General features: G+C 37.3%; 1 protein-coding gene across 8 annotated transcripts in view; it reads left to right on the top strand.

Moving 5' to 3' along the window:
• The window catches only part of ZDHHC15 (zinc finger DHHC-type palmitoyltransferase 15), a 290,771-nt gene that overhangs the window by 13,085 nt on the left and 251,402 nt on the right, over positions 1-26,284 (top strand). For 6 of the 8 annotated variants that reach the window (XR_013412566.1, XM_077987779.1, XM_077987780.1 and 3 more), the window contains 1 exon segment: positions 8,978-9,004. The exons of the other annotated variants lie outside the window; for them this stretch is intronic. Coding sequence is in view for 5 of the 6 variants with exons in the window: in XM_077987779.1 (XP_077843905.1) it covers positions 8,978-9,004 (27 nt within the window). In the remaining variant the exon portion in view is untranslated. 8 annotated transcript variants of the gene reach the window in all.

The following is a 26,284-nucleotide window of genomic DNA, read 5'->3' as shown; positions in this document are numbered from 1 at the left end:
CATTTAAGTCTTTAATCAATCTCGAGTTGATTTTTGTATATGGTGTAATGAAGGGGTCCAGTTTCAATCTTCTGCATATGGCTAGTCAGTTATCCCAGCAACATTTATTGACTAGAGAGTCCTTTCCCCATGGCTTGCTTTTGTCAGCTTTGTCAAAGATCAGATGGGCATAGGTGTGCAGCCTTATTTCTGGGTTCTCTATTCTGTTCCTTTGGTTTATATGTCTGTTTTTGTACCAATACCATGCTTTTTTGGTTACTGTAGCCCTGTAGTATAGTTTGAAGTCAGGTAACGTGATGCATCCAGCTTTGCCCATTTTGCTTAGGATTGCCCTGGCTATTCAGGCTCTTTTTTGCTTCCATATGAATTTTAAAATAGTTTTTGTTTTGTAGTTCTATAAAGAATGTCATTGATAGTTTGACAGGAAGAGAATTGAATTTCTAAGTTGCTTTGGGAAATGTGGTCATTTTAATGATATTGATTCTTCCTGTCCATGAGTATGGGATGTTTTTCCATTTGTTTGTGTGATCTCTGATTTCTCTGAGCAGTGTTTTGTAATTCTCTTTGTAGAGACCTTTCACTTCTTTGTTTAGCTGTATTCTTACGTATTTTATTCTTTATGTGGCATTTGTGAAGGGAATTACTTTCCTGATTTGGCTTTTGGCTTGTCTATTACTGAATACCAACTTTTTAAAAATTATACTTTAACTTTTAGGGTACATGTGCACAACGTGCAGGTTTGTTATGTATGTATACATGTGCCATGTTGGTGTGCTGCACCCATTAACTCTTCATTTACCTTACGTATTTCTCCTAATGCTATCCCTCCCCCTCCCTCCACCCCATGACAGGCCCCAGTGTGTGATGTTCCCCACCCTGTGTCCAAGTGTTCTCATTGTTCAATTCCCACCAATGAGTGAGAACATGCAGTGTTAGGTTTTCTGTCCTTGTGATAGTTTGCTCAGAATGATGGTTTCCAGCTTCATCCATGTCCCTACAAAGGACATGAACGCATCCCTTTTTTTTTTATGGCTGCATAGTATTCCATGGTGTATATGTGCCACATGTTCTTAATCCAGTCTGTCGTTGATGGACATTTGGGTTGGTTCCAAGTTTTTGCTATTGTGAATAGTGCCACGATAAACATACATGTGCATGTGTCTTTATATTAACATGATTTATAATCCTCAGTAATGGGATTGCTGGGTCAAATGGTATTTCTGGTTCTAGATCCTTGAGGAATCACCACACTATCTTCCACAATGGTTGAGCTAGTTTACACTCCCACCAACAGTTCCTATTTCTCCACATCCTTTCAGCATGTTTTTTCCTGACTTTTTAATGATCGCCATTCTAACTGGGGTGAGATGGTATCTCATTGTGGTTTTGATTTGCATTTCTCTGATGGCCAGTGATGATGAGAATTTTTTCATGTGTCTGTTGGTTGCATAAACGTCTTCTCGTCTTCTTTGAGAAGTGTCTGTTCATATCCTTTGCTCACTTTTTGATGGGGTTGTTTGATTTTTTCCTGTAAATTTGTTTAAGTTATTTGTAGATTCTGGATATCAGCCCTTTGTCAGATTGGTAGATTGCAAACATTTTCTCCCATTCTGTAGGTTGCCTGTTCACTCTGATGGTAGTTTCTTTTGCTGTGCAGAAACTCTTTGGTTTAATTAGATCCTATTTGTCTGTTTTGGCTTTTGTTGCCATTGCTTTTGGTGTTTTAGTCATGAACTCCTTGTCCATGACTATGTCCTGAATGGTATTGCCTAGGTTTTCTTCTAGGGTTTTTATGGTTTTAGGTCTAACATTTAAGTCTTTAATCCATCTTGAATTAATTTTTGTACAAGGTGTAAGGAAAGGATCCAGTTTCAGCTTTCTACATATGGCTAGCCGTTTTCCCAGCACCATTTATTAAATAGGGAATCCTTTCCCCATTTCTTGTTTTTATCAGGTTTGCCAAAGATCAGATGGTTATAGATGTGTGGCCTCTGAGGCCTCTGTTCTGTTCCATTGGTCTATATCTCTGTTTTGGTACCAGTACCATGCTGTTTTGGTTACTGTAGCCTTGTAGTATAGTTTGAAGTCAGGTAGCATGATGCCTCCAGCTTTGTTCTTTTGGCTTAGGATTGTCTTGGCAATGTGGACTTTTTTTTTTTTGTTTCATATGAACTTTAAAGAAGTTTTTTTCCAATTATGTGAAGAAAGTCATTGGTAGCTTGATGGGGATGGCATTGAATCTATAAATTACCTTGGGCAGTATGGCCGTTTTCACAATATTGATTCTTCCTATCCATGAGCATAGGATGTTCTTCCATTGTTTTGTGTCCTCTTTTATTTGTTGAGCAGTGGTTTGTAATTGTCCTTGAAGAGGTCCTTCACATCCCTTGTAAGTTGGATTCCTAGGTATTTTATTCTCTTTGAAGCAATTGTGAATGGGTGTTCACTCATGATTTGGCTCTCTGTTTGTCTATTATTGGTGTATAGGAATGCTTGTGATTTTTGCACATTGATTTTGTATCCTGAGACTTTGCTGAAGTTGCTTATCAGCTTAAGGAGATTTTGGTCTGAGACGATGGGGTTTTCTAAATATACAATCATGTCATCTGCAAACAGGGATGATTTGACTTCTTCTTTTCCTAATTGAATACACTTTATTTCTTTCCCCTGCCTGATTGCCCTGGCCAGAACTTCCAACACTATGTCGAATAGGAGTGGTGAGAGAGGGCATCCCTGTCTTGTGCCAGTTTTCAAAGGGAATGCTTCCAGTTTTTGCCCATTCAGTAGGATATTGGCTGTGGGTTTGTTATAAATAGCTCTTATTTTTTGAGATACTTTCCATCAATACCTAGTTTATTGAGAGTTTTTAGCATGAAGGGCTACTGAATTTTGTCAAAGGCCTTTTCTGCATCTATTGAGATAATCATGTGGTTTTTGTCTTTGGATCTGTTTATATGCTGGATTACATTTATTGTTTTGCATTTGTTGAACCATCCTTGCATCCCAGGGATGAAGCTGAGTCGATCTTGGTGGATAAGCTTTTTGATGTGCTGCTGGATTCGGTTTGCCAGTATTTTATTGAGGATTTTTGCATTGATGTTCATCAGGGATATTGGTCTAAAATTCTCTTTTTTTGTTGTGTCTCTGCCAGGCTTTGGTATCAGGATGATGCTGGCCTCATAAAATGAGTTAGGGGGGATTCCCTCTTTTTCTATTGATTGGAATAGTTTCAGAAGGAATGGTACCAGCTCCTCTTTGTACCTTTGGTAGAATTCAGCTGTGAATCCATCTGGTCTTGGAGTTTTTTTAGTTGGTAGGCTATTAATTATTGCCTCAATTTCAGAGCCGGTTATTGGTCTATTCACGGATTCAACTTCTTCCTGGTTTAGTCTTGGGAGGGTGTATGTGTCCAGGAATTTATCCATTTCTTCTAGATTTTCTAGTTTATTTGCGTGCAAGTGTTTATAGTATTCTCTGATGGTAATTTGTATTTCTGTGGGATCAGTGGTGATATTCCCTTTATCATTTTTTCATTGTGTCTATTTGATTCTTCTCTCTTTTCTTATTTGTTAGTGTTGCTGCCGCCTTGCAGTTAGATCTTGGACTGCTTTGCTAGTAGTGAGCAAGGCTCCATGGGCGTGGGACCCACTGAGCCAGGCACGGGATATAATCTCCTGGTGTTCCGTTTGTTAAGACCATTGGAAAAGCACAGTATTACGGTGGGAGTGTCCCGATTTTCCAGATACCATCTGTCATGACTTTCTTTGGCTAGGAAAGGGAATTCCCGGACCCCTTGTGCTTCCTGGGTGAGGCAATGCCCCGCCCTGCTTTGGCTCACATTCTGTGGGCCACACCCACTGTCCAACCAGTCCCAATGAGATGAACCCAGTACCTCAGTTGGAAGTGCAGAAGTCACCCGTCTTCTGCGTTGCTCACACTGGGATCTGTAGACTAGAGCTGTTCCTATTTGGCCATCTTGGAACAATCCTGTTGAATACCAACTTAATTTAATAGTATACAATACCCATCCCTTTACAGCTCTACTGCCCCCTTTATGCTGTTATTATCACAAATTACATCTTTATACATTGTATACTCCTTAACATAGATTGATCATTGTTGTTTTATGCATTTTTTCTTTTAAATTGGATAGTAAAAAGAGTTTTTTTAAAAAACCTAAAACACATTTTTACTTGCTTTTGTAGCTACCTATGTAGTTACCTTTGCCAGTGTTCCCATTTTTTTGTATAGCTTGGGTTATAATGAGTGCCCTTTCAGTTTTTCTAGAGAATGTCCTTTGGTATTTCTTGAAGGGCAGTTCTACTAGTGATCAGCTTCCTCAGTTTTTGTTTATCTGGCAACGTCTTGTTTTTGCTTTCATTCTTTGGAGTATAGTGTTGCTGGACATAGAATTATGGATATATGTTGACAGATGTTTTTCTTTTTCTTTCAGCAATTTAAATATGACATTTCACTGCCTTCTAGCCTCTGTGGGTTCTTAAGAGAAATCAGCTGTTCGTCTTACTGTTTTTTTGTATGTAAAAAGTCACTTTCCCTGCTTTCAAGGTTTCTCTTTGTTTTTTGGCAATTTGACTATAATATGTCTGATTGTGGATATCTTTTAGTTTATTCTATGTGGAGTTCATTGCACTTCTTGGATGTTTAGATTCATATTTTTTACCAAATGTATGAAGTATTTTAGCCATCATTTTTTCAAATACTCTTTCTGTTTTTCCTCTCTTTCCTCTCACTTTGGAAGCCCCGTTATGTGTATATTAGTATGTTAGGATATAGGCTGTATATTAGAGTGTAGGCTCTATTATTGTGTATAGTAGAGTGTAGGCAGCTGTCCTGACAGCCTCTGCTGATCTGGGATGTGGAGGGTGGTAGCCAGCCAATTTAAAATGTCACAGTATCCTCTTACTACAAAGCATTGGTTCTTTTCTTCACCAAGTCTTCCTCTCTGGTTATTGTAACAATTTTACTAGATTCCAGAGTTCTGCAAAAGTTTATTCTGACAGTTTTTGCCAGCTCATTAGTTGCTTTTGAGGAGGGACATTAGTTGCTTTTGAGGAGAGTACTCCATAAGTCTGGAGTACTCTCAGTTTTGGTGCCCAATAGTATCCATTCTGAGATTAAAAAATGAAATATCTATAATAAAATTCTACTCGAAAGGTAGAAATTCTTCAGAGAGAGAAGAAATAGAAACTGATTAGGCAGAAAAAAAAAACAGAAGAAACCATTTTCTAGAAACCAAGTTTCTATAGAAGTAAAAGTATCCATTCAAGCCTATAGGAATCATGGGTTTAGCACATCTAAAATAGTTTTATGTCATTCATATGACAAACAGTTAAATGTATCACACCTAACTAGTAACTTGTTGTAACAAACTCCTAATGTAACTCCAATGGTTTTAAAACCTAACTCAGGTTTTAAACCTGCTGAGGTTTTCAAATACAAATTTCTGCACCTCCACCCAAAGACTTGGTGTGCTATGTGAAGAGAGCCCATCTATATTTTTATTATGCTTCCTAAGTAAGTATTACAATCATCCAGGTTTGAGAAGGACTGCCTTAAAAGTGAATGAGTGGCTGGTGTGAGTAACTTTTTCAAAGCAGTAAATAAAGACTAACTGATTAGCTTACTTTCAACAGAATACACTCAGAAATGTGTCTCAGTTCCCTATTTCAAATTCTTCCCTCTCCTAACGTAGAATCTAAGAAACATCTAAGAGAAAAAGTGGGGGGAATCAAAGTTATTCATTTTGACACTGAATAAATTATTTTAAAACCATCATATATAACTCTGGGAACCATAACATTTTTAAAAAGTCAGACTTGTTTTGTCCTAAACTTATTGTAAAATGTAACTTGACTAAACAATTTATTTTTATAGAAAAATGATAATAAATTGCTAACAATAATTAAGTACTTGTGTGCAAAGCACCCAAGTGCTTTACACGTATTTTATTACTTAATCCTTGTAACAATCTGATAACATAAACAATTTTATCTTCGTTTTACAGATGAGGAAACTGAGGCACACGTGATTAATTAACTTGACCAAGGTCACAGAATAAGTGTCAAGAGCCAAAATATGAATACATGCCAAAGTATATGCTGTACATCATTATAATAAACTCCCTTCCCAAACATGTCATTCATTAAAAAAGAACTTCATGTTGTAAGTGAGCACTCATCTCACTGGATATTTCCAAACTTCATACTCTCCTTTCACAAGTCCCTTTTGAACTCCACTAATTCTGTAGCCACTAGCCACATGCAGCTATTAAACACTTGAAATGTGTCATCTGGGTTCAGATGTTCTGGAAGCATAGAATATACACCAGCATTCCCAAACTTAGTGAAAAAAAGAATATAAACTATCACAATAATTTTTATGTGGATAACATGTTGAAATGAAAATATTTTGATATATCAGTAAAATACATTTTTTTAAATTAAGTTCACTTGGCATTCTTTAACTTTTTAAAAAAATGTTCCTACTAGAAAATTTAAACTACCTGGCTCACATCATTTCTATTGGATGGCACTGCTATAGAGTTTCTTCAGTGTCCTTTCTACGAGTGTTGACCATTTCCATCTAGCCCCAAATTAGGCTTTTTCTACTTGTGTACTTTTGTGAACCCTACAATATGCATCTATTTAAAGGAAATTATAAACTATGCTTTGGTTTTAACACCAGTTGTCTGTGATGAAAAACTATTCCATATACACCCCTCTTCCTTAACTTTTCTCCATACCTACTTGCAAAGAATTAGTAAATAATGAAAGAAAAAAGGAGAGACAGTGCAAAAAGCTATTTGATGATAACTCCAATCATTTAACCCCTAGTAGTGAATGAAACTTAAAGAAACAGAGCAGGTGTGTAATTACATGTATCACCACATCACTCTAAAATCTGCATGCCTAGTTGCCCATAGAATGACTAAATGTACACTTACCCATGAGATTTGTGATAAAAGATTCATTTTGTAAAAGTTTGTTGTGACTCTTGTAACATTTTCGTTTTAAATATGACTGAAATATTCTAGCCTTTTTCTTTAATAGTGTGAAAGGCATTATTAGAAAAATACAGGAAAGGCAGAAGTACCAAGATAAGTGCCACATCTTTTAGAATAGATGTCCTTTTGTCCTCAAAAGTATGTAATTTCCGAAAGGGAAGTTAGCAAAACAATATATTTTTCCCTTAGACTTACTTCCTACACAATTTCAGAGGTAATAAAGACTTTACAAGTCAATTCCACTGCCAAACTAGTGTCTGAATGTCCTCTACAACATTTCCGAGTGTATGTAATGGGAAACACTTTTTCCCAAGGCTGCTAGCCATTGTCATTGTCATTATCGTTGTCATTATTTTTTCTAATACTGAGCTAAAATGTGTTAACCTGCAGCTTTAAACTATTGGTTCTATTTCTGCCCTCTGCTCTTGGATCATATAAACCAATCCCATTTGTACTTAAAAGTTCTGCAGGCCGGGCGCGGTGGCTCAAGCCTGTAATCCCAGCACTTTGGGAGGCCGAGACGGGCGGATCACGAGGTCATGAGATCGAGACCATCCTGGCTAACACGGTGAAACCCCGTCTCTACTAAAAAATACAAAAACTAGCCGGGCGAGGTGGCGGGCGCCTGTAGTCCCAGCTACTTGGGAGGCTGAGGCAGGAGAATGGCGTAAACCCGGCAGGCGGAGCTTGCAGTGAGCCGAGATCCGGCCACTGTACTCCAGCTCGGGTGACAGAGCGAGACTCCGTCTCAAAAAAAAAAAAAAAAAAAAAAAAGTTCTGCAGTTATTTACAGAGAGCTGTTCCCCATCTGGAGAATTCACCAGTTGCCACTCCTTCTGTATACACATGTCTCATCTCACTATCTACAAGTACTAAGTAATCTTCCCTCACCCACAGTACTTTAGTAAGTAGCCAACAAATGGGAGTTAGGACCTCCACTTCTTGTTTAGTGTTCAGCCAGGGATAGGAAACATACCAAACAGCAATTTATCAGCTACTCCTTATTAATATTGGTCTCCAAGCAACTCTGCTTTCTCTCTCACTTCATTTTAAAGTTTTTTAAAAAGAAATGTTACTAGCCTGATTCAGGGCCTAGTGGAACCAATGCAGTCATGCAGCATGTATGTACAAAATCATGAAGTCCCAGGTTGACTGATCAATGCTTCTTTTCCACTTCAGTTTGTATTGGGAAAGTAGAGTATGTGCCTCTTTTAAGCACTCTTAACCAGTATTGATTGTTTAACTGGAAAACAACAACAACAAGGAGTTGATATCAATCTTCAGGCGGACTCATTAGAAAAAAGAAAAACATTGTCTCGTCAGATTTTTAACACAGATTAAATGTAACCGTAGTAACAAATCCATTCAAATAATCATTAAAAGGAGATTTTTTAAGACTCAATAAAATAGACCTATATGTGAAGAAAAAAAGAAAGTATGACTAATGAAAGGCCTGAAGAAATAGCTCCTAGAATGTAGTCTCATTCTCTGTTTGGACTTTTTCCCTATTTTTCTGATACTTAACTGTTGATCATTTTGTATGAAAACCATCTTTTGTTTGTTTAAATAAATCATGTTTACATAGGCCTTTTATTGGTGGATCTATACTTGGCTTATTAGAGCCCAATGGAGAAAGAAACGTTGAAAATCATCTTGATTAAACAGCTTCTCATGATTGAAAGCCTTGCTGAAGGTTTAAGACAAAGGAAGATAGCAAAGGATGGAGTGTAATCACCCTTGCCTTCCCTCATCTTTAGCTAGTGGTTTCCTAAAGTACTCTTATATAAATTACTCAAATGATGCTGTGGAAAATGAGTTAGACAAGACTTTTTAAATATAACTAATTTATCTCTCTCTCTCTCTTTCTCTCTCTCTCTCTCACCCATCTCTCTCTCTCTCTCTCTGTCTCTCTCTCTCTCTGTCTCTTTCTCTCTCTCTCCTCTCTCTTCACAGTGACTGTTTTGAGCCCAGCAGAAAAAGGTAAGAGGATGTTGTAAATTGTATTGATCAGGACCTGTGTCCTTATTTTCATCTGAAAGTAAATAACATAAAAGCCTATACACTGAGCAATTTTCCCAGGAATACACTTAGGTGAGGAGAAAGTTTAGAGTGATGATTTTTCAGGAAGCTTACCCAGAGATAGAGAAGAACATTTTCGGTATCCCTTTTGGCTGTAGGACAAAAATTGGAAATTATCAGGATTTATGACAGAGAAGGACACAGGTAAGCACTCTGACATAGTGACCCTAGGCTGTCTCTGTTCAACACTGTTGTCCTAGGTATGTTGCCTTTCTGCCCAATCCATCTCCTCTTTAAGGCATGGAGTAAAGGCCCCAGAAGAGACTTTAAAGGGTAACTCCTTCACCATCACAGTTCCAGTATATTTATTGTGCTCCTCTCTGCTCCTCACCACCATCTTGGCTTGACCTGCAAAATATACTACCTTTCTAAAGAGATTGTGGCATTTTCCATTTTAAAAGGTGTAAGCTAATCATTAGTCTTAATAAACCTTTAGCTTTACATTATTTTATCAGTAATAACTGTGAGTGTTTATGTAGCTACTTTATATAGCCAGTTTTAATTCTCACTTCAGGGGAATTAATTGTTGTAATTCGTTAACCTACCTAGCATTCATATTATGCTGTTTTAAAGCTCCAATTTGCTGTTATTCATCCAACAAAGGCATTGGCTACAGAGGCAAGAGAGCAGAGTGTTTGGAAGACAGTAGACCATAGTATACAAAAGTGTGAGTTCTGTAGCTAGACTGTCTGAATTCAAATCCTGGCTCTGCTATTTCCTCTGCTATTTACCTCTTTGTGCTCATTTTATTCATGTATAGAATAAAAATAATACTACCTATTACACAGAATTGTGAAAATATAATGAGTAAATGTATGTAGAGCACTTAGAACAGTGGTAAACAGAACATACTGGTGATTCAGTACATGTTTCCTACTATTATTACAACATTAGAACAAGTCTTGAGTTGCCTCTTATTCTTATGCATGGCCCTTAAGGTCAGAGATCATCTTCTGAATAAAGTATTTAATAATTATATACAAATATTTTCCACAATACATTTTCAAGACAAATTGAGTAGAGGCTTAGATGATACTGTACCATAATAGGAATAATGGCATAAGCCAGTGAGACTTGACCAGAAACAGATTCATAGTCTAATGACTATCTGGGGTCCCTTCTAACCCTGTGGATCTGTGACAGATCTGGGATGATCTGGAGCTTGGAGTCTAGGGATGGGGTGATGATTAAGAGATGAATTTAGGAATGAGATGAACATTAGGCATGATCCATCAGACGATTCACATATAATCAAGAATAATGCATTGCCCACAGTTGCTCATCTTGAAATTATATTTTCACAATTCTGTGTAATAGGTTTCAAATTATACTGCACTATTAAAGTAAAATACAATGCAGTATATGACTGCTGGTAGGAACATTATTTGGCATTGGCAAAGAAAACAAAAAGCAGTGAAATTAAAGCCTCAAATAACATAACCTTTCAGTCTCCAAAGCTTAAGAAAACCATAGTCAAACATACTGCAAAAGTTTTCCCATTTCTTATCTACTTAATAATTCCTGTACTGGGTTGTAGAGTGTCTCACTAAAATTCACATCCACCTGGAACTTGTAAATGTGACCTTATTTGGAAAGAGGGTCTTTTCAGATGTAATCAAGTTAAGATAAGGCCATACTGGATTCAAGTGAGCCCTAATACAGTAATTGGTATCCTTATATGAAGAGGGAAATTTGCATATACAGACACATACAGAGAGAGGACAGCCATATGAAGATGGAGACAGAGGCTGGAGTTATGCTGCCACAAGCCAAATAACACTATGGATTGCCAGCAACCTCCAGAAACTAGGAAGAGGCAAAGAAGGATACTCCCCTGGGCATTTCAGCAAGCGTATGGCCCTGCCTACACCTTGATTTCAGACTTCTAGCTTCCAGAACTCTGAGAGAATAAATTTCTGTTATTTTAAGCCACTCAGCTTGTGGTCATTTATTACCACAGCCCTAGGAAACTAATACAATTCCTGATAAATTTCACTCTCTAATGCACTGTTAAAAAGCATCGTATCAGTAGCAAATAACCAGACTTTGGTGTTAGATCTACCTCGGCTCAAGTATTGACTTTGCCACTTACTGTATATGTGATCTTGGGGAACTTCCCTAAATTTCACTTTCTTCCTCTGTGACCTTTCATGGTTATTTTGAGGACTAATGAGATTATGTGTGTAAATTTCTTGGTATAGTGCCTGACACATGATAAATACAAAATAATAGTTAATAGTATTATGATGATGATTATTATTGTTATTAACATTGGAGAGGATCTGGAAGATCTTCCTTCTAAGAAGCATAACATATTTCAGGATTATAATTCCTTATGACTACTTTTGTGAATAGATTGTCAAAATCCATACATTTGTATTTTATAGGGAGAACAATTGAGAACCAAAGAAGTAAAATATATTGACCTAGTTATGCTGATTCTCCTGCACAGAAAGACCTAAACTTCAGGTCATCTGAATCACAGTCCTGAATATTATTTTTATGTGTGTGTGTGTGTGTATATATACACACACATCTATATATATACTCTGCCTTGGTTTCGCAGGATTCAGATATTCTTTTTTCTTTTTTAATTTTTGTGGATAGATAGTAGGTGTATATATTTAGGGGGTACATGAGATTTTTTGATATGGGCATACAATGTGTAATAATCACACCAGGGTAAATGGGATATCCATCACTTCAAAGATTTATTATTTCTTTGTATTATAAATATTCCAGTTATACCATTTATTTTTAAATATATAATAAAATATTGTTGACTGTTGTCACCCTGTTGTGCCATCAAATACTAGATCTTTTTAAAATATGTGAGTTCATATGTTTTCCCATAGATCATACTTTTAAAAACATGATAATAATGTATTTATTTTGCTTTCATAAGTATATTGCATAGATGATTTCATTCAGCATCATACTATCCATATTTTGAAGATCATGACTGGGAAATCTTCCCTCCTCTACCCTTGAAGTAAAAATCTGGGATGATCTGGAGCTTAGGGATTTAGTAGAGTCCAGGGATGAGGTGATGATTAAGAGATAAATTTAGGAATGAGATGAACTTTAGGCATGATCCATCAGATGATGCACATACAATCAAGAGTAATGCATTGCCCACAGTTGCTCTTCTGTAAAAAGGTCCATTAATCATTTTAAACAAAAGTTCAACTCATCTAATAATTAATTTGCATTTTAAATGTTTTGCATACTAAATTTTCTGATTTCCTTCATAAAATGGTTGTCATTATTTACCTTTTCAGAAATAGATGTAATTTCTAAATAACAGAACTGTTATGGGTCAACTTGTGTCCCCTCAAAATTCATCTGTTTAAGCCCTTACTTTTAGTACTTCAGAATGTGACTATTTGTATAAGGCCTTTAAAGAGGTAGTTAAGTTAAAATGAGGTCAACTAGGGTGGGCCATAATCCAGTCTGATGTCCTTATAGGAAAAGGAAATCTGGATACACATAGGTACAGAAGGAAGACCACGTGAAGACACAGGGAGAAGATGACTATCTATATGCCAAGAAGAGAGGCCTTCAAAGTGGCCAGTCCTGCTGACACTTTTATCTTGAACTTCTAGCCTCCAGAATTGTGAGACAATAAATTTCTGCCATTTAGAGACCCAGTCTGTGTCACTTTATTATGGCAGCCCTAGCAAACTGATATAAGAATATTAGGTTTCCATTTGAAAATCCAAAGTGTAGAAATATCGCTTCTAACAAAAGTAAAAATTGACAAATGGGATCTAATTAAACTGAAGAGCTTCTGCACAGCAAAAGAAACTATCGACAGAGTAAACAACCTACAGAATGGGAGACAACCTACAGAATGGAAGAAAATTTTTGCAAACTATTCACTTGAAAAAAGTCTAATATCCACCAGCTATAAAGAACTTAAATTTACAAGAGAACATCAAATAATCCCATTAAAAAGTGGGCAAAGGGCATGAACAGACAATTTCAAAAGAAGACATACATGTGGCCAACAAATGTGAATCAAAGCTCAATATCACTGATCATTACAGAAATACAAATCAAAACCACCATGAGATACCATCTCAGAATGGCTACTATTAAAAAGTCAAAAAATAATAGATGCTGGTGAGATTGTGGAGAAAATTGAACACTTACACACTGTTGGTGGGAGTGTAAATTAGTTCAACAACTGTGGAAGACAGCGTGGTGATTCCTCAAAGACCTAAAAACAGAAATACCATTCAACCCAGCAATCCCATTACTGGGTGTATATTCCCCGAGTAATATAAATCATTTTACCATAAAGACACATGCAGGCAAGTGATCATTGCAGCATTATTCACAATAGCAAAGATGTGGAATCAACCTAAATGCCCATCAGTGACAGATTGGATAAATAAAATCTGGTACATACACACCATAAAGTACTGTGCAGCCATAGAAAAGAGTGAGATCATGTCTTTCGTGGCAGCATGGATGGGGCTGGAGGCTATTATCTTTACCAAACTAACACAGGAACAGAAAACCAAATACTGCATGTTCTCACTTATAAGTGGGAGCTAAACAATGAGAGCTCATGAACCATGAAGAAGAGAACAACAGACACTGGGGTCTACTTGAGGATGGAGGGTGGCAGGAGGCAGAGGAACAGAAAAAAATAACTATTGGGTACTAAGATTAATAATACCTGGGTGACAAAATAATCTATACAACAAACCCCAGTGACACAAGTTTACCCATATAAGAAACCTTCACATGTGCCCCCGAACCTAAAATAAAAGTTTAAAAATAAAAGAAAGACCTGCTTTGTGTCAGATTCTCAATTATGCTAACCTTAATTTATTGGTAATATATTAAACATCAGGAAGGTGAGAGGGCACTGAGAGTAAAATGTCTGGGCTACAGTATGATCTTTTAGACTCACCTTCAGAGTGTATAGGAAATCTTCAGGTTGGTTTTTATTACATATCTCAGTGCTCTCAATAATATTTTATATTTATTATTGTAAAATTACTTTATAATTAAAGTTTAGAGGTCAGATAAAAGCCTCCCTTAGATGCTAACCCACTTCTAAAAGACGTTTAAATATTGATATTTTTGTTACAAAAATATTTATTGAAAAGTCAAACAATATAGAAATCTAGAAAATGAAAATTTCCAATTATCTTTACACTGCCTCCTCTATCACTATTCATAGACAACTGCTATATTTAATTTTATTTGTATTTGAGATCTTTTTCTTTGCATTCACATGGAAACATATAAGTATAAATGTGTATATTTATATAGACTTGGTTGTTTATTTTAATTGAGTGATACTGTGCCTATTTTTCCAAAACTATATTTTTTACTTAAGAATATATCATAAATGTATTTCCATGTTACTATATACAAATATATTTCATTTTTAAATGATCTCAGAGTATTTCATAGTATGGGTATACTAGATTTATTTAATCATATATTATTATTATTATTCCAGTAGTTTTGGGGGAACAGGTGGTGTTTGGTTACATAGATAAGTACTTTAGCTGTGATTTTTGAGATTTTGGTGCACCCATCACCCAAACTGTACACTGAACCCAGTGCGTAGCCTTTTATCCCTCACCCCACTGCCATCCTTCCCCTAAATCCCCAGAGTCCATTCTTAATGCATTTGCATCTTCATAACTTAGCTCCCACTTATAACTGAAAACATATGATGTTTGGTTTTCTATTTCTGAGACACTTCACTTAGAATAATGGTCTCCAACTCCATCCAGATTGCTCAAAATGCCATTCTTTTGTTTTAATGGCTAAGTATTATTCCATGGTATGTATACACCACATTTTCTTTATCCACTCATTGGCTGATGAGCATTTAGGCTGGTTTCATATTTTTGCAGTTGTGAATTGTGCGGCTATAAACATACATGTGCAAGTGTCTTTCATATGACTTATTTTATTCTTTTATTTTAAACCAAAGATACATAGTAGTGGGATTGCTGAGTCAAATGGTAGATCTTTCAGTTCTTTAGGGAATCTCCGTAATGTTTTCCATAGTGGTTGTAATAGTTTACCTTCCCATTAGCAGTGTAAAAGTGTTCCCTTTTTACCACATTCATGCCAACATTTATTGTTTTTTGATTTTTAAATTATGGCCATTCTTGCAGGAATAAGGTGGTATCTCATTGTGTTTTGACTTCCATTTCCCTGATCATTAGTAATGTTGAGCATTTTTTCATGTTGGTTGGTCATTTGTATATCTTTTTTTTTTTTTTTTTTTTTTTTAATTTATTTATTTTTATTATACTTTAAGTTGTAGGGTACATGTGCATAACGTGCAGGTTTGTTACATATGTATACTTGTGCCATGTTGCTGTGCTGCACCCATCAACTCGTCATTTACATCAGGTATAACTCCCAATGCAATCCCTCCCCCCTCCCCCCTCCCCATGATAGGCCCCGGTGTGTGATGTTCCCCTTCCCGAGTCCGAGTGATCTCATTGTTCAGTTCCCACCTATGAGTGAGAACATGTGGTGTTTGGTTTTCTGTTCTTGTGATAGTTTGCTAAGAATGATGGATTCCAGCTGCATCCAAGTCCCTAAAAAGGACTCAAACTCATCCTTTTTTATGGCTGCATAGTATTCCATGGTGTATATGTGCCACATTTTCTTAATCCAATCTGTCACTGATGGACATTTGGGTTGATTCCAAGTCTTTGCTATTGTGAATAGTGCTGCAATAAACATACGTGTGCATGTGTCTTTATAGCAGCATAATTTATAATCCTTTGGGTATATACCCAGTAATGGGATGGCTGGGTCATATGGTACATCTAGTTCTAGATCCTTGAGGAATCGCCATACTGTTTTCCATAATGGTTGAACTAGTTTACAATCCCACCAACAGTGTAAAAGTGTTCCTATTTCTCCACATCCTCTCCAGCACCTGTTGTTTCCTGACTTTTTAATGATTGCCATTCTAACTGGTGTGAGATGGTATCTCATTGTGGTTTTGATTTGCATTTCTCTGATGGCCAGTGATGATGAGCATTTTTTCATGTGTCTGTTGGCTGTATGAATGTCTTCTTTTGAGAAATGTCTGTTCATATGCTTTGCCCACTTTTTGATGGGGTTGTTTGTTTTTTTCTTGTAAATTTGTTTGAGTTCTTTGTAGGTTCTGGATATTAGCCCTTTGTCAGATGAGTAGATTGCAAAAATTTTCTCCCATTCTGTAGGTTGCCTGTTCACTCTGATGGTAGTGTCTTTTGCTGTGCAGAAGCTCTTTAGTTTAATGAGATCCCATTTGTCAATTTTGGCTTTTGCTGCCATTGCTTTTGGTGTTTTAGACATGAAATCTTTGCCCATGCCTATGTCCTGAATGGTACTACCTAGGTTTTCCTCTAGGATTTTTATGGTATTAGGTCTAACATTTAAGTCTCTAATCCATCTTGAATTAATTTTCGTATAAGGAGTAAGGAAAGGATCCAGTTTCAGCTTTCTACTTATGGCTAGCCAATTTTCCCAGCACCATTTATTAAATAGGGAATCCTTTCCCCATTTCTTGTTTCTCTCAGGTTTGTCAAAGATCAGATGGCTGTAGATGTGTGGTATTATTTCTGAGGACTCTGTTCTGTTCCATTGGTCTATATCTCTGTTTCGGTACCAGTACCATGCTGTTTTGGTTACTGTAGCCTTGTAGTATAGTTTGAAGTCAGGTAGCGTGATGCCTCCAGCTTTGTTCTTTTGACTTAGGATTGTCTTGGAGATGCGGGCTCTTTTTTGGTTCCATATGAACTTTAAAGCAGTTTTTTCCAATTCTGTGAAGAAACTCATTGGTAGCTTGATGGGGATGGCATTGAATCTATAAATTACCTTGGGCAGTATGGCCATTTTCACGATATTGATTCTTCCTATCCATGAGCATGGTATGTTCTTCCATTTGTTTGTGTCCTCTTTTATTTCACTGAGCAGTGGTTTGTAGTTCTCCTTGAAGAGGTCCTTTACATCCCTTGTAAGTTGGATTCCTAGGTATTTGATTCTCTTTGAAGCAATTGTGAATGGAAGTTCATTCCTGATTTGGCTCTCTGTTTGTCTGTTACTGGTGTATAAGAATGCTTGTGATTTTTGCACATTAATTTTGTATCCTGAGACTTTGCTGAAGTTGCTTATCAGCTTAAGGAGATTTTGGGCTGAGACAATGGGGTTTTCTAAATATACAATCATGTCATCTGCAAACAGGGACAATTTGACTTCTTCTTTTCCTAACTGAATACCCTTGATTTCTTTCTCTTGCCTAATTGCCCTAGCCAGAACTTCCAACACTATGTTGAATAGGAGTGGTGAGAGAGGGCATCCCTGTCTTGTGCCAGTTTTCAAAGGGAATTTTTCCAGTTTTTGCCCATTCAGTATGATATTGGCTGTGGGTTTGTCATAAATAGCTCTTATTATTTTGAGGTACGTTCCATCAATTCCAAATTTATTGAGCGTTTTTAGCATGAAGGGCTGTTGAATTTTGTCAAAAGCCTTTTCTGCATCAATTGAGATAATCATGTGGTTCCTGTCTTTGGTTCTGTTTATATGCTGGATTATGTTTATTGATTTGCGAATGTTGAACCAGCCTTGCATCCCAGGGATGAAGCCCACTTGATCATGGTGGATAAGCTTTTTGATGTGTTGCTGAATCCGGTTTGCCAGTATTTTATTGAGGATTTTTGCATCGATGTTCATCAGGGATATTGGTCTAAAATTCTCTTTTTTTGTTGTGTCCTTGCCAGGCTTTGGTATCAGGATGATATTGGCCTCATAAAATGAGTTAGGGAGGATTCCCTCTTTTTCTATTGATTGGAATAGTTTCAGAAGGAATGGTACCAACTCCTCCTTGTACCTCTGGTAGAATTCAGCTGTGAATCCATCTGGTCCTGGACTTTTTTTGGTTGGTAGGCTATTAATTGTTGCCTCAATTTCAGAGCCTGCTATTGGTCTATTCAGGGATTCAACTTCTTCCTGGTTTAGTCTTGGAAGAGTGTAAGTGTCCAGGAAATTATCCATTTCTTCTAGATTTTCCAGTTTATTTGCGTAGAGGTGTTTATAGTATTCTCTGATGGTAGTTTGTATTTCTGTGGGGTCGGTGGTGATATCCCCTTTATCATTTTTAATTGCGTCGATTTGATTCTTCTCTCTTTTCTTCTTTATTAGTCTGGCTAGTGGTCTGTCAATTTTGTTGATCTTTTCAAAAAACCAACTCCTGGATTCATTGATTTTTTGGAGAGTTTTTTGTGTCTCTATCTCCTTCAGTTCTGCTCTGATCTTAGTTATTTCTTGTCTTCTGCTAGCTTTCGAATGTGTTTGCTCTTGCTTCTCTAGTTCTTTTAATTGCGATGTTAGAGTGTCAATTTTAGATCTTTCCTGCTTTCTCTTGTGGGCATTTAGTGCTATAAATTTCCCTCTACACACTGCTTTAAATGTGTCGCAGAGATTCTGGTATGTTGTATCTTTGTTCTCATTGGTTTCAAAGAACATCTTTATTTCTGCCTTCATTTCGTTATGTACCCAGTAGTCATTCAGGAGCAGGTTGTTCAGTTTCCATGTAGTTGAGCGGTTTTGATTGAGTTCCTTAGTCCTGAGTTCTAGTTTGATTGCACTGTGGTCTGAGAGACAGTTTGTTATAATTTCTGTTCTTGTACATTTGCTGAGGAGTGCTTTACTTCCAATTACGTGGTCGATTTTGGAGTAAGTACGATGTGGTGCTGAGAAGAATGTATATTCTGTTGATTTGGGGTGGAGAGTTCTATAGATGTCTATTAGGTCTGCTTGTAGCAGAGATGAGTTCAATTCCTGGATATCCTTGTTAACTTTCTGTCTCGTTGATCTGTCTAATGTTGACAGTGGAGTGTTGAAGTCTCCCATTATTATTGTATGGGAGTCTAAGTCTCTTTGTAAGTCTCTAAGGACTTGCTTTATGAATCTGGGTGCTCCTGTACTGGGTGCATATATATTTAGGATAGTTAGCTCTTCCTGTTGAATGGATCCCTTTACCATTATGTAATGGCCTTCTTTGTCTCTTTTGATCTTTGATGGTTTAAAGTCTGTTTTATCAGAGACTAGTATTGCAACCCCTGCTTTTTTTTGTTCTCCATTTGCTTGGTAAATCTTCCTCCATCCCTTTATTTTGAGCCTATGTATGTCTCTGCGTGTGAGATGGGTCTCCTGAATACAGCAGACTGATGGGTCTTGACTCTTTATCCAGTTTGCCAGTCTGTGTCTTTTAATTGGAGCATTTAGTCCATTTACATTTAAGGTTAAGATTGTTATGTGTGAACTTGATCCTGCCATTATGATATTAACTGGTTATTTTGCTCGTTAGTTGATGCAGTTTCTTCCTAGCCTCGATGGTCTTTACATTTTGGCATGTTTTTGCAATGGCTGGTACCGGTTGTTCCTTTCCATGTTTAGTGCTTCCTTCAGGGTCTCTTGTAAGGCAGGCCTAGTGGTGACAAAATCTCTAAGCATTTGCTTATCTGTAAAGGATTTTATTTCTCCTTCACTTATGAAACTTAGTTTGGCTGGATATGAAATTCTGGGTTGAAAATTCTTTTCTTTAAGAATGTTGAATATTGGCCCCCACTCTCTTCTGGCTTGGAGAGTTTCTGCTGAGAGATCTGCTGTTAGTCTGATGGGCTTCCCTTTGTGGGTAACCCAACCTTTTTCTCTGGCTGCCCTTAAGATTTTTTCCTTCATTTCAACTTTGGTGAATCTGGCAATTATGTGTCTTGGAGTTGCTCTTCTCGAGGAGTATCTTTGTGGCGTTCTCTGTATTTCCTGGATTTGAATGTTGGCCTGCCCTACTAGGTTGGGGAAGTTCTCCTGGATGATATCCTGAAGAGTGTTTTCCAACTTGGTTCCATTTTCCCCCTCACTTTCAGGCACCCCAATCAGACGTAGATTTGGTCTTTTTACATAATCCCATACTTCTTGCAGGCTTTGTTCATTTCTTTTTCTTCTTTTTTCTTTTGGTTTCTCTTCTCGCTTCATTTCATTCATTTGATCCTCAATCGCTGATACTCTTTCTTCCAGTTGATCGAGTCGGTTACTGAAGCTTGTGCATTTGTCACGTATTTCTCGTGTCATGGTTTTCATCTCTTTCATTTCGTTTAGGACCTTCTCTGCATTAATTACTCTAGCCATTAATTCTTCCACTTTTTTTTCAAGATTTTTAGTTTCTTTGCGCTGGCTACGTAATTCCTCCTTTAGCTCTGAGAAATTTGATGGACTGAAGCCTTCTTCTCTCATCTCGTCAAAGTCATTCTCCGTCCAGCTTTGATCCGTTGCTGGCGGATTTGTATATCTTCTTTTTAAAATTGTCTATTCATGTCTTTAGCTAACTTTTTTTTTTTTTGAGACGGAGACTCGCTCTGTTGCCCGCGCTGGAGTGCAGTGGCGCGATCTCGGCTCACTGCAAGCTCCGCCTCCCGGTTTCACGCCATTCTCCTGCCTCAGCCTCCCGAGTAGCTGGGACTACAGGCGGCCGCCGCCTCACCCGCTAGTTTTTTTGTATTTTTTAGTAGAGACGGGGTTTCACCGTGTTAGCCAGGATGGTCTTGATCTCCTGACCTCGTGATCCGCCCGTCTCGGCCTCCCAAAGTGCTGGGATTACAGGCTTGAGCCACCGCGCCCGGCCTTTAGCTCACTTTTTAACGGGATTATTTGTTTTTTCTTGCTGATTTGCTTGAGTTCCTTGTAGATTCTGGATATTAGTCCGTCATCAGATGCATAGTTTAAAAACATTTTTCCCGTTCTTTGGATTTTCTGTTTACTTCGCTGAATATTTATTTTGCTGTGCAAAAGATTTTTAGTTTAAGTCCAATCTATTTATCTTTGTTTTTGTTGAGTTTGCTTTTGGGTTCTGGGTCATGAGCTCTTTGCCTAAATCAAAGTCTAGAAGAGTTTTTCCCATGTTGTTTTCTGGAATTTTTATGATTTCAGGTCTTAGTTTAAGTCTTTGATCCATCTTGAATTGATTTTTGTATACAGTGAGAGATGAGGCTTCACTTTCATTCTTCTACATGTGGCTTGCCAACTATCCCAGCACCATTTGTTTAATCGGGTGTCCTTTCCCCATTTTGTGTTTTGTTTTCTTGTCAAAGATCAGTTGGCTGTCAGTATTTGGCTTTATTTCTGGGTTCTCTATTCTGTTCCATTGGTCTGTGTGCCTGTTTTTATACAAGTGCCATGCTGTTTTGTTGACTGTAGCCTGGTAGTATACTTTGAAGTTGGGTAATGTGATACCTCCAGATTTCTTTTTTGCTTAGTCTTTCTTTGGCTATGCGGGCTCTTTTTTGGTTTCATATGAATTTCAGGATTTTTTTTCTAGCTCTGTGAAGAATAATGATGATATTTTGATGGGAATTGCATTGAATCTGTAGATTGCTTTTGTCAGTATGGTCATTTTCACAATATTGATTCTACCCATCCGTGAGCATGGGATGTGTTTCTACTTGTTTGTGTCATCTATGACTTCTTTTTTATATGACTTCTTTCAGCAGTGTTATGTAGTTTTCCTTGTAGAGGTCTTTCACCTCCTTGGTTAGGTATATTCCTAACTTCTTGTTTTTTTTTCAGCTGTTGTAAAAGGAGTTGAGTTCTTGACTTGATTCTCAGCTTGGGCTTTGTTGGTGTATAGCAGTGCTACTGATTTATATAAATTGATTTTGTATGCAGACACTACTGCATTCATTGATCAGATCTGGAGCTTTTAGGATGAGTCTTTAGGGTTTTCTAGGTATATGATCATATCATCGGTGAACAGCAACAATTTGAATTCCTCTATCGATTTGGATTTTTTATTTTCTCTTTACCTATTTCTTTCTCTTGTCTGATCGCTCTAGCTAGGACTTCCTATCCTATGTTGATTATAAGTGGTAAAAGTGGGCGGCCGGGCACGGTGGCTCACACCTGTAATCCCAACACTTTGGCAGGCCGAGGCTGCCAGATTACCTGAGGTCAGGAGTTTGAGACCAGCCTGACCAACATGGAGAAACCCTGTCTCTACAAAAAACACAAAATTGTCCTGGCGTGGTGGTGCATGCCTGTATTCGCAGCTACCTGGGAGGCTGAGGCAGGAGAATCACTTGAACCTGGGAGGCAGAGGTTGCAGTGAGCTAAGACCATGCCATTGTACTCCAGCCTGGGCAACAAGAGCAAAACACTGTCTCAAAAAAAAAAAAAAAAAAAGAAGGTGGGCATCCTTGTCTTGTTCTAGTTCTCAGAAGGAATGCTTTCAGTTTTTCCCCATTCAGTATAATATTGGCTGTGGGTTTGTCATAGATGGCTTTCATTGCCATAATGTATGTCCCTTCTATACTGATTTTGCTGAGGGTTTTAATCATAAAGGGATGCTGGATTTCATCAAATGCTTTTTCTGTGTCTGTTGAGATAATCGTATGATTCTTGTTTTTAATTCTATTTATATGATGTATCACATTTATTGATTTGTGTATGTTAAACCAACCCTTCATCCCTGGTAGGAAACCACTTGATCATGGTGAATTATCTTTTTGATATGCTGTTGGATTCTGTTAGTATTTTGTTGAGGATTTTTGCATCTCTATTCATCAGGGATATTGGTTTGTAGTTTTCTTTTTTTGTTATATCCTTTCCTGGTTTTGGTATTAGGACAATACTGGCTTTATAGAATGATTTAGGGAGGATTCCCTCTGTCTCTGTCTTTTTGAATAGTTTCAGTAGGAGTGGTACCAATTCTTCTTTGAATGTCTGATAGAATTCAGCTGTGAATTTATCTGGTCCTGGATTTCTTTTTGTTAGCATTTTTTGTATTAGTCTTTCTATCTTGCTACTTGTTATTGGTATGTTCAGAGATTCTATTTCTTCCTGGTTTAATCTAGGAAGCTTGAATATTTCTAGGAATTTATCCATCTTCTCTAGGTTTTCTAGTTTGTGGTCATGAAGGTATTCATAGTAGCCTTCAATGATGTTTTGTATATCTGTGCTATCATTTGTGATATTTCCTATTTTGTTTCTAATTGAGCTTATTTGTACTTCTCTCTTTTTATATTGGTTAATCTCACTAATGGTCTATTGATTTTATCTTTCAGATATCCAGCTTTTTGTTTCATTTCTCTTTTGTATTTTTTGTTTCAATTTTATTTAGTTCTGCTCTGATCTTTGTTACTTTTTTTTCTTCCACTTGGTTTGGTTTGGTTTGGGTTGTTCTTGTTTCTCTAGTTTCTTGAGGTGTGAGCTTAGATTGTTTGTTTGCACTCTTCAGACTTTTTGGTGTAGGTGCTTAATGTTACAAACTTTCCTCTTAGCACTGCTTTTGCTGTATCCCAGAAATTTCGATATGTTGTGTCACTATTATTATTCAGTCCAAAGAATTATTTCCTTTCCATCTTGATTTTATTGTTGATCCAAAGATCACTGAGGAGCAGATTATTTAATTTCCATGTATTTGTATAGTTTTGAAGGTTCCTTTTGGAGTTAAGTTCCAATTTGATTCCACTATTGTCTGTGAGAGTACTTGATATAATTTCAATTTTCTTAAATTTATTGAGACTTTTTTGTGTCCTATCATATGATCTATCTTGCAAAATGTTCCACGTGCTGATGAAAAGAATGTATATTCTGCAGTAGTTCAGTAGAATATTCTGTAAATATCTGTTAATTCCATTTGTTGTAGGGTATATAGTTTAAATCCATTGTTTCTTTGTTGACTTTCTGTTTTGGTGACCAGTCTAGTGCTGTCAGTTGAGTATTGAAGTCCCCCACTATTGCTGTGTTGCCATCTATCTTGTTTCTTAGGTCTAATAGTTATTGTTTCATAAATTTGGGAGCACAAGTGTTAGGTGCATATATATTTAGGATTGCTATATTTTCCTGTTGCCCTAAATATTTCACCATTATACAGTGTCTCTCTTTGTCTTTTTTAAACTGTTGCTCCTTTAAAGTCTGTTTTGTCTGATACAAGAATAGCTACTCTGGTTCACTTTTAGTTTCCATTTGCATTGAATGTCTTTTTCCATGCCTTTACCTGAAGTTTATGTGAGTCCCTATGTCTTAGGTGAGTCTCTTGAAAACAGGAGATACTTGGTTGGTAGATTTTTATCCATTCTGCCATTCTGTGTCTTCTAAATAGATTATTTAGGCCATTTACATTCAACTTTAGTATTGAGATGTGAAGTAATGTTCTATTCATTATACTAGTTGTTACCTGAATACCTTGTTTTTCTTTTTCATTACGGTTTTTTTTTTTTTAATATGTCCTGTAGGATTTATACTTTAAGGAAATTTTATTTTGGTGTATTTTGAGGTTTTGTTTCAAGATATAGAGCTCCTTTTAACATTTCTTGTAGAGCTGGCTTGGTAATGGCAAATTCTCTCAGCATTTGTTTTTGTGGAAAAGCCTTTATTTCTCCTTCATTTATGAAGCTTAGTTTTGCCAGATACAAAATTCTTGACAGACAATTATTTTGTTTAAGATGGCCAAGGATAGGACCCCAATCCCTTCTGGCTTGCAGGGTTTCTGCTGAGAAATCTGCTGTTAATCTGCTAGGTTTTTCTTTATAGGTTACCTGGTGCTCCTGCCTCACAGCTCTTAAGATTCTTTCCTTCATCTTGACTTTAGGTAACCTGATGACTATATGCCTAGGTGATGATCTTTTTGCAATGAATTGCCCATGTGTTCTTGGCTTCTTGTATTCGGATGTCTAGATCAGTAGAAAGACCAGGGAAGTTTTTCTCGATTATTCTCTCAAATAAGTTGTCCAAACTTTTAGATTTTCTTTCCTCAGGAACAACAGTTATTCTTATGTTTGGACATTTGACATAACTCAAACTTTTTGAAGGCTTTATTCAATTTTTAATTTTTTTCTATGTCTTTGTCAGATTGGTTTAATTTGAAAACCTTCTCTTCGAGCTCTGAAGTTTTTTCTTCTCTTTGTTCAATTCTATTGTTGAAACTTTCCAGTGTATTTTGTAATTCTTTAAGTGTGTCTTTCATTTCGAGAAGTTGTGTTTGTCTTTTATGATCTCTATTTCACTCTGGACTTTTTCATCTATATTTTGTATTGTTTTTTAATTTCTTTAAGCTGGTTTTCACCTTTCTCTGGTGCCTCCTTGAGTAGCTTAATAATCAACCTTCTGAATTCTTTATGTGCAGTTCAGAGAGTTCTTCTTGGTTTGGATCAATTGCTGGAGAGCTAGTGTGATCTTTTGGTGATATTATAGAACCTAGTTTTGTCATATTACCAGAATTGTTTTTCTGGTTCCTTCTTATTTGGGTAGACTGTTTCAGTGGAAAGATTTGGAACTCAATGGCTGATCTTCAGATTCTTTTGTCCCACAGAGTGTTCCCTTGATGTGGTGCTCTCCTTCTTTCTCTGGGGATACAGCTTCCTGAGAATCAGACTGCAGTGATTCTTATTGTTCTTCCGAGTCTAGCCTCCCATTGGAGCTACCAGGCTCCAGGCTGTTTCTGGGGAATATCTGCAAAGAGTCCTGTGACTTGATCCATCTTCAGGTCTCCCAGTCATGGATTCCAGCACCTGTTCCACTGCAGGTGGCAGGGGAGTGAAGTGGACTCTGTAGAAGTCCTTGCTTATAGTTTTGTTTAGTGTGCTGTTTTTTTCAAATGCTGGTTATGCTAGCAGTGAAGTTGTCACGTGGACAGACTCAGGACCTCTAGTTAGCCAGGGTGTTGTAGGGCATGGAATTAGCTCTTGTTTTTTCCTCTTTGGAGCAGGGTTGTTCTGTTATAAGTTGCTGTAATGGTTTGAGTTGGCTGGCCTCCAGCAGGTGGTGCTTTGAAGAGAGTGCCTTCTGCTGTCGTAGAAGGGTATATAATCTTGCCCTACATTGACTAGGATGGGTACTCATGTTTTTCAGGTGATGGGTAGCGCCATTGGTTTCCCAGGAGTTTGTCTTTTGTCTTTGGCGACCAGGGCAGTTAAAGAAAAACCATCATGTGAGGACAAGGTTAGGTGAGTCTGAGCTCAAACTCTCCTTGGGTGGGGCTTGCTGCAGCCACTATGGGAGATGGTGGAGGGACGGTGATTCTCACCAATGGAGTTATGTTCCCAGGGGAATTATGGCTGTCTGCTGCATCAAACAAGTTGCCAGGGAAGTGGGGGAAAGCCGGCAGGGACAGGCCTCACCCAGTTTCCATGCAGCCAGCAAGGCCAA

Source organism: Macaca mulatta, chromosome X (assembly GCF_049350105.2).
Source record: "Macaca mulatta isolate MMU2019108-1 chromosome X, T2T-MMU8v2.0, whole genome shotgun sequence".
In the NCBI taxonomy this organism is placed as follows: domain Eukaryota; kingdom Metazoa; phylum Chordata; class Mammalia; order Primates; family Cercopithecidae; genus Macaca; species Macaca mulatta.
The sequence above is the reverse complement of the archived record's forward strand: the minus strand, read 5'-3'. Positions and strand labels throughout refer to the sequence as shown.